Source organism: Phoca vitulina, unplaced genomic scaffold (genome assembly GCF_004348235.1).
Source record: "Phoca vitulina isolate PV1807 unplaced genomic scaffold, GSC_HSeal_1.0 scaffold2, whole genome shotgun sequence".
NCBI classification, from domain to species: Eukaryota; Metazoa; Chordata; class Mammalia; order Carnivora; family Phocidae; genus Phoca; species Phoca vitulina.
The window spans coordinates 86,314,502-86,322,649 of record NW_022589705.1 but is presented as its reverse complement, the minus strand read 5'-3'; the positions used below and the strand labels follow the sequence as shown (position 1 = coordinate 86,322,649).

Sequence of the window (8,148 nt, the reverse complement as noted above, 5' to 3'; positions counted from 1 at the left end):
GGCCCTTGGTGAAGCATTCTGTGGGCATGTAGAGGCCTAAGACCGAGTGGTACCTCCTGCTGGGTGTGGTGTTAAACCTCCCACAACTCCAGGAGGCAGGTGCGGCATGATCCCCACCTTACAGATGTGGAAACTGAGGCTTCAAGTAGCAAGGCGACTTGCTCAAGTCCATACGGTTCGGAAGTGAAGGAGCTGGCATTTTAATCCAAGTCTGCCAGCCTCTACACACTGCTCTTAACAAGACTGCCTGCCTCCCAACCCCCGGGACCTCCTTCTCTCCACAGCCCACAAGGGATGGCAGAAACCACAGGGAAGCAGGGAGAGCCCTAAGCAAGTCCAAATGGAATGAACTCTCCCTCGGGCAATGGCCCCGCCAGTCTACCGTCTTTCCTGCCATCTGAGCCCAACCCACAGGGCCCTCCACACCGCCTTGCTGCCTCGCAGACCAAAGCTATGGGTCCCTCCTTCCTATCTGCAGCCAGCAGACAAAAAGCAAGTCCCCTGAACCAAAGCAGAGACAAGAGAGGAGTGAGACACAGGGACAGTTCTTTTATTGTACATTGGAGAAAGAGCCCTGTGTGCTGGTTACAGGTGCAACATCCAGAATATCGAATTAAGAAAAGAGGGAACAGGGAAGGGAAGAAACCTCTTGAGGTCCAAAGTTGCAAACAAAAAAATGGTAAAAGATTTCCTCACGCAAGAGGCGTTTTTTGCAAATACCATGCAAAACAGGCAGCTGGTGTGCCTTAAGAGAACCCCTATAAATAACAGAAAAGACACTCCAAGCATTCCTTTACGTGGACTCAGAGCACAGGGAAAAAGAAAAGAAACCAAAATGCCTTTTGGCATTTCAAGATATTTGGCACTCTTGTGATTACATTTTTTTACAGCCCATTAAAGAGAATAAACTGACACAATATTAGAGAAAAAAACAGGCTGCTCACACAACAGACTGCAGGAAGAGGTTAGAAAAAGCTCAAGCATTTTTTTTCTTTGTTTTTGTGGGGTTTTTTCCTGACATATAAAATGTGTCCATTTGCATTAACTTGGGCAAATAGCTCGCAGCAACAAAGAAACACAAGCTTTACAAGTCATTTTAAAATAAAACAAGGATTCTTCCTATGTATCATTCCTTAGAAAAGTTCTCTTCTTGTTTTAAATACATTCCTGATAACTTCAAATGATGACCAAAATAAAACAGAGTATCTATAGAGATCATTTGCTGATTTTCCGTACATCCAAGGATAACAACATAAAAAAAATAAAACCGGACAGCATTTCACATCCAAGTGCACAGAATCATTTTTGCAAGATTAAATAATGTAAACATTGGGAACAGCCAAATCAGCGAAGAATGCCAACACCTCAAAACACCTGGTGTTGCCGCTTCATTATTTAAGTGGTTCAAAATCCAGATCTATAATTGCGCAATATTCACTGTATATAAAAAGAAATGGATATTAATTTTGACAAATAGCTGCAACTGAGACTTCTTTATTTCTTTATATGTGTGTATATAGTGATTTTTAAATTTTTAAAATTTTTTTTTAATTTTTATTTTTGCTGAGGAGCCCAGAGCCTTCTCCTCCTCCTCCTCCTCCTTCTCATGCCTCATCTGTCTCCCGGCCTGACACGAGATACAGGTTGGTGATTTCATCGTGGGTAGCAAGCTAGTAATAAATTTCAAAGTGCTTTCTCTTTTCATGCTCTTTTTGCCAATAACTGTTACCGCGCCGTTCTTACTCTCCCTTAACTCATTGTCTTTGGGGGAGTTAGACACCAGGAGGTGCCTTGTCTGTCATATTTTTCAGCACGTCATCAATCCTATCATCTTCAATAACAACTGCAAAAAAAAAAGGGGAGAAAAGGAGACGTGAGCGCGCCTGGGCCTCGCCGGGGGTCTCCGACGTCGCCCGTTCTGCCCGGGGACTGGGAAATGCGGGAGGCCGAGGGAGAGGTTGGGGGGGGGAGTTCCCCGCGCGCTGACACAGCCCCAACCTCTTCTGTCTCTGCGGGGGGACCCTGTGCTGCTTCCCTCTGAACCGCTCCCCCCACCCCCACCCCAGGCTGCGTCCAGGTTCGGTTCTGAGAAAAGGCAACCGAAAGGGCGCAAATCCCGCAGGCCCGGCCGCAGCCCAGACGCGCACTGGCCGCGTCCTCACCCCCCCGCACCTCCCCGGGCGCATTTATTTAGAAAGAAGGCTCCCCGGCAGAAGAGGGCGGGGAGGAGGTGCCAAGGTCTCCGGGTCGGGGACCCTCGGGGGTGCCCAGAGCGCGGCGCGGGTGGCCAAGGCTCTGGGTACGGAGGTGCGCGGAGCAAGGGGGCACGCGGGGGCCCGGGGGCCGGGGACAAGGCGCGCGGCGGGTCCGGGATCTGACCTCGCCAGGGCGGGCGGCCCTCCTGCGCGCCCCCTCCTGCCGCCCACTCCGCGCAGCCCGCCGCCGCAGAGGTCAGAGCCTCCCCGCGCTGCCTGCCTCCCGCCGGCCCCTCCGCCTCTCTCACCACCTCTACCTAGCTAGCCTCGTCTTCCTCAGTCCCGCCATCAGTCTCTCGGCGTGGCCGTCACCTGTCGAGGTCTCTGGGTCTCCCTCCGTCTGGGGTGTCGGTCTCCCTCATTGTTTCAGCTGCTTCTCTGTCCTTCTCCGACTGGCGTCCCCGGCTCGCTGTCTCTCCCGCTCTGGCTCCCTCTCCCGAGCTTTGTCTCGGCCTCTGCCCCTCTCGGTCTCCCCCGATCCACCACACGCCTCCCCCACCAGCCCCCCATCTCTGCGTCTCAGTATCTCCGGGCAGCTCTCGGTCCCGCTCATTGTCCCCGCGCCTCTGGAGCTCCTCTCCGAGCCTCTCTGCGTCCCAGTCTCCCCCGGGCTTTTCCAGCTCCCGCGCCGAGCGCTCGGACTCGGCCACCCCCTCCCCCTGCTAAGTAACAATGAGAAGCCCGTGCGCCCCGAAAGCCCCTCGTCTTCCCCGCGGGAGTGGGGTCCCCCCCAGCAGTTCTCCACGCCGTCTCTTGGGGAGCCCTGGGGACCCCCCCCCACCGGGTTATAGAGCGAGTGCAGCTGCGACTACACTGCGCAAAAGGGGAGGGGGATAGAAATCGAAAAGCAAACTTTGGCGCGGGTGGGGACCCGGGAATAACCTTCCAGCCCCCGCGGCAGCTCGAGGCCGCCACGCCCCCTGGGTGACCCCAACAGGAATCAGGCTGAGGGGGAGGGGTTTCCGCGGCCGGCCGGTGCCCGACCCGCAGTGCGGGATCCCCCCCAGTTCCGCGCGATGGGATTCCATTCGGTCGGAACCGGTTCCCGGGGGCGGAAGAGCCCCACACACCTCGGCCAGGCCTCGGCGCCCGAGAAAAGGGGCGAACCGGGAGGGGGCCGCGAACTCACCCCGCTTGCTCCGGCCGATCTGGCCCAGCTTGGGCGGCCGCTTGTTCTGCCCGGCGCCGAAGAAGTTGTTGGTGTCCTGCAGGCGGCAGGAGAAGATCTGGCCCACGTCGCCGCCGTCGCCGTAGGGGCTCAGCTTCTCGTCGCCGTAGGGCAGCACCTCCGACATGGTCGCGTCCGGGGGCTCCGCGGCGGCGCCTCCTCCGCCCGCGTCCCCGCCCGCGGCGGACAGGGTCAGCGGCGCTGGGGCCGGGGGCGGCCGGCCGGGGACGGCCCGCGGGCTGCTGCGGCGGTGGCGCCGGCGAGGGGCCGGGGGGCACCGCTGGGGCGAGAGCGCGCCGCCCGCCCGAGCGACCCGGCGAGCGCCCGGCGCTGCGCTGCGCTGCGCTCCGGCTCTGCGCGCGAGTGGCTGCTGCTCCGGCACCGGCGAGCAGGACTCACATCCTCGGCGCGCCCGGGCGCTGGGCGGGGGCCGGGCCGGGCGGGGCCGCGAGCCGGAGGGGGGGGTTCCCGGCGAGCCCGCGGGGCGCGGGGCCGAGGAGGGCGCACCCCGGGGAGCCCGGCGGGCCGGTCCGGCGGCGAGTGCGGGCGGCGGCGGCGGCGGCGCGGCTTCGGGGAGGCTGACTGGGGAGCGGCGAGCGGCGGGGCGCCGAGGGGCGGAGGGGGAGGGGAGCGAGGGAGGAGGGAGGGCACGGGGGTGGAGGGGAGAGGATGCCCGGAGGGAGGGAGGGGAGAGAGAAACCGGGAGGGAGACGGCGAGGAAAACGGAGGAGAAAGGGAGAGGGAGGCAGGGGGACCGGCAGGGAGAGACGGAGGGGAGGGAGAGAAGAAAGGGGAGGCAGCGACGGGTCCGGCTCGCCGCGGCCGAGGGAGGAGCGGAGAGGAGCGGGGCCGGGGCCGGCGGGGAGAGAAAGAGGGTCGGGGAAGGAAGGCGGAGAGTGGGAGCGCGCGGAGGAGGAGGCCGGGACGGAGGAGCCAGCCCGCGAGCGAGCTGCGAGCGAGAAATGCCGGCCGCGGCGCGGAGGCGAGGCGCGGGGAGGAGGGCGGGAGGAGGGCGGGGACGAGGGGACCCGGGGCCGCGGGGAGAGATCCCTGGAAGCCGCGCGACGTCACCGGGCCGCGCGGGCCGGCCCGGGCCGCGGCTCGCTTCCTGCCCCCGCCCCCGGCCCCCGCCGGCCCGCCGGCGCCCAGGGGCCCCCCGCGAGCCCCGCCCCGGCCGCCTCCGGGCGCCTCCTTCCCCCGCACCCCTCCCGCGGGGTGTTTACCCGGCCCCGAGCCGGTGCGCGCCGGACCCGCCGCCCGCTCGCCCTCCCGCGGGGCGGGGCGGGCGGGGAGCCGGGAGCGGGGGGGGGGGGGGGGGGGGGGGGGGGAGCGGACCAAAGACCACACGCCGGGAAGGACAGATGGACGCCGGTCTCCCCGGAGGCCGGACGCTGGGGCCAAAGGTCGGAGGACGCGAAGGCGACCTGAGGACACAGCCTCCCCCTCCCGCCTCAAACCAGGGAGCCCCCTCCCCCACCACACTGGCGCCCCACTTCACACACCCGGGGCCCGGCCCCTTGGGCCTCACCCCCTCCTTCCCCCACTGCGATCGCCCTGGAAGGCCCTGCTCCCCGGCCAAGGCTCAGGACTCGGGCTCCCGAGGGGCCTCCGGGTAGAGGCGGAAGGGGGGAGGGGGGCAGCCCCGCCTCCCGGAGGAGAGGGGAGCGCCTCATTACGCCGGGCTCGCCCGGGATGCCCGGCTCTCGGCGTCCGCCGCCTCCTCCTCCGGGGACGCCCCGGGCCTGCAGCCTTCTGCCCTGGGGCACCTCCCTGCCAGCAACAGCCTCGAGCCCTGGGGAGAGAATGTGGCTTCTGTGGCGAGGAACGGGCTCCCGGTCCCAGGAGGGAGACCGGGGCAGCCCCAGAGGCCTGGGAGGCGCATCTGCCAAGCAGATGGTAACTCCGAGGGGGCAAGGTGTGTGAGGAGGGCTCATTATCCTCGCCCAGAGCCAACAGCACCTGCTCTCCCCCTGGAGACCGCCTTCACTCGGCAGAGCCAGCCTGACCACTGAAAGGGGCAACCGTCCCAGGGTCGTGGAACCTGCTGAAGGCAGGGCTAGGGTGAAGTCTCAACTGGCTCGGTTGCTGCCCCTGCACCTGGTCCCATCCTTAGTGATTCTCCCCTTCATTCTAGAACTCCGGGTGGGGGCAGGCTGGAGGGAAAGGGGTGTGGTTTTTTAGTGACATAACATCTGGTAGAGGGGGCTACCTGAGAGGAGCCAGCCCAGCCCTCTCCCCCAACTATGCAAAAGGGTCCCCTGCCCAGAGGCCAGGCACCTGGGGGAGAGGGGAGGAAGGGGGCTGAGAAACTGGAGACAGAGACAGTGGGACACGTGGGATGGGTGTGGAATGGGAGTCAGGCCTGGGTTTGAATCCCTATCCTGTCATTGGCTAGCTGTGTGACTTGGGACAAGTCGCCCCTCTCTGAACTTCCATAATCTCAGCTGTAAAATGGGGCATGTGGCTGGCTAGCTGCCTGGGTGCCTCACAGGACTCTTAGCAAAACAAAATGAAATCAGGCTCCTGGTGCTTAATGAGTGAGAAAGAACACTAGCACTTCATTCATTCCCACTTCAGAGCTATCAGAGCTGGGAGGATCCGTAAGGGATGATCCAGCCCAACCTCCTCATTGACAAAGGGGGCAACTGAGACCCCGAGAGAGAGGCTCAGGGGCTTGCCCCACATGCGCCCGCTTGTCAGCTTGTCAGTGCAGGTCTGCAGTTTCCCTTTGCTTCCCTCCACAAGCCGCCCCATTCATGAAGGCTCTGCAGAGTGTCTACTTTGAGGTTAGCACCAGGCCAAATGCTGGAAGAGAAAACAAAAGCATAACAAGCAGGATGATCAAGTTACAACAAGAAGCTCTTACATTTGTATCCTGCTTTTCTGTTTTTCCCCCAACGCATTTCACCTCCATTATTGACCTTGCTTCTCAAAATAAATACCTTCTGAGGTAGAAAGAGGAGACCTTGCATCCTCTAACTGATATTCCCAGAAAGGGGATAAGTGACTTGCCAAGGTCACAGGCTAGTGATGGAGCTAGGAGAAGCCACTCTTCCCAGTTGTGGTTCCAGATCCTTATAGGGGACACTCCATGCAGGGCTGGGACCACTGTAGTCACCCGGTTCCCTCCTTGCTGCTGAGTTATGAAGCAATTTACACACTGAGCATCTAGCACAGTCCCCGCTGTAGAGGTGAGCACCGCAGCCCCGGGAGGGCCGAGGAACCCTGCACACACAGCAAGCGAGAGGAAGAAGGGAAGCCGACTTTTACACCCCATCAGTTTTTAGGTTTTCCTTGCCCTGTTGCAAATAAGGTTAAAGGTGGAAGCATCGCACCTTCCCAACTCAGTACCCACCCCCTTCCTGAAGAACACCCCCCCACACACACCCCAGACACGGGGCACTGGACAGTCAGAAAAGCATTTCCATGACTATTACCTCCTTGGAGCCTTCCCTTAGCCTTTAGAAGCTGCAGGACTGGGACAGTCAGGCCCATTTTACAGATAAGGTACCTGAAGGGTGACTGGTGTCTCCAAGTTCACGCAGCAGTTCTGCGAGAGCAAGCGTGAAACAGTGTGACCTTCCTGCACCTCTACCCCTCCCAGCTGTCTCGGTTATGAAGGCCACACTCAGTCCTCCCTTCTGTCCAGACTTCAGTGGGGCATCCCTTTATCTCCGGGGCGCTAGACCTGGATGCAGACACATCCTCGGGATCCCTGCGTTCTCCTCTAAAGCTGAGGGGCTGGCTCCGAGCCAGATGCCCAGGGCTGTGTTGAGGATGCCAGGGCCAGATGGAGGAGTAGACCAAGTAAGACAGGAGTGGAAGCTGCCCTCCCTACTACCCGGCAAGGAAGGCTGGTGATACACGGTCTAGTGCAGTAGCCCAGGGGAGGAGGGGGCAGCCTTCACTGGAGCTGCCACATTCAAATCCCTAACGTGGCATTTCCTAACTCGGATTATTTCACCTCATGGTGCCTCAGTTTTCTCATCTGTCGAATGGAGCTAATAATATTCTTATTCGGTCAGGTTTGTTCCAGGGAAAGAGATCATACAAGCATCATATGCCTGGTACACAGTAAGTCCTGGATGAACATAGTTCACATCCTCAGCTATTGACTCTCTTTGTGGCCTTGAATAAGCTGGTTCTCGCCCCTAGGCCTCTGACTCCACATCACAAAATAGGAAACTTGAAGAAAATCACATCTTTTTTTTCAGCTGCAAAATCAGCCAGTTCTCCCAAATCTAAAGTAGATAAAACCTCCTTGAGGCAAAAGTGGGGGGCTTTCCCCCAAACTTCATCCGAAAGCTCCTTCACGGGACCCTAGGACTCCGTAGAATTGGGGACCACAGGACTGGACCACGTCCACAGCCCCTTGGGCACAGATATTCCCCCGGTTGAAGTACTAGGTCTTGGCAAGTCCCTGCTGTGCACTGAGCCCTACACCAGGGTTGGGGGGATAAAGGGAAAGCCAGCCCCAGCAGTTCCCAGCACAAAACCTGGCACTCAGTGGTTCCCTTTGTTTCCTTCCCCTGTCTCCTACCCAGACGGGAAACTGAGGCAGAGAGCGATGGCAAGACTCAGAGAAGAGTGCGTCTGTGGGACCCCCCCAGGTACACTGCCACAGAGGGGAGGACAGGGAATGCTGAGCCTCAGCAGGGCTGGCTCCGACCCTAGCCTTCCGTCAGCAGGGAAGGCCAGGACACTGTCCGAGGTCAGTGGCCAGCT

General features: G+C 60.4%; 1 protein-coding gene across 1 annotated transcript; it reads right to left on the bottom strand.

Moving 5' to 3' along the window:
• Positions 1-529: 529 nt before the first annotated feature.
• On the bottom strand, positions 530-3,643 carry CAMK2N1 (calcium/calmodulin dependent protein kinase II inhibitor 1). Its single transcript, XM_032392193.1, has 2 exons — positions 3,385-3,643; positions 530-1,843 (listed from the first exon to the last, which is right to left on the bottom strand). Exons 1-2 carry the CDS (start codon positions 3,548-3,550, stop codon positions 1,773-1,775), a joined length of 237 nt encoding a protein of 78 aa, XP_032248084.1. The 5' UTR covers positions 3,551-3,643; the 3' UTR covers positions 530-1,772.
• Between the last annotated feature and the right edge of the window lie 4,505 nt (positions 3,644-8,148).

What these genes read in the sequence shown, in the direction of transcription:
- CAMK2N1 (XM_032392193.1), bottom strand. Translation starts at nt 3,550, where the DNA reads ATGTCGGAGGTGCTGCCCTACGGCGACGAGAAGCTGAGCCCCTACGGC. An exon ending in GATCGGCCGGAGCAAGCGGG is followed by an intron (nt 1,844 to 3,384) that starts GTGAGTTCGCGG and finishes TTTTTTTTGCAG; the next exon opens with TTGTTATTGAAGATGATAGG.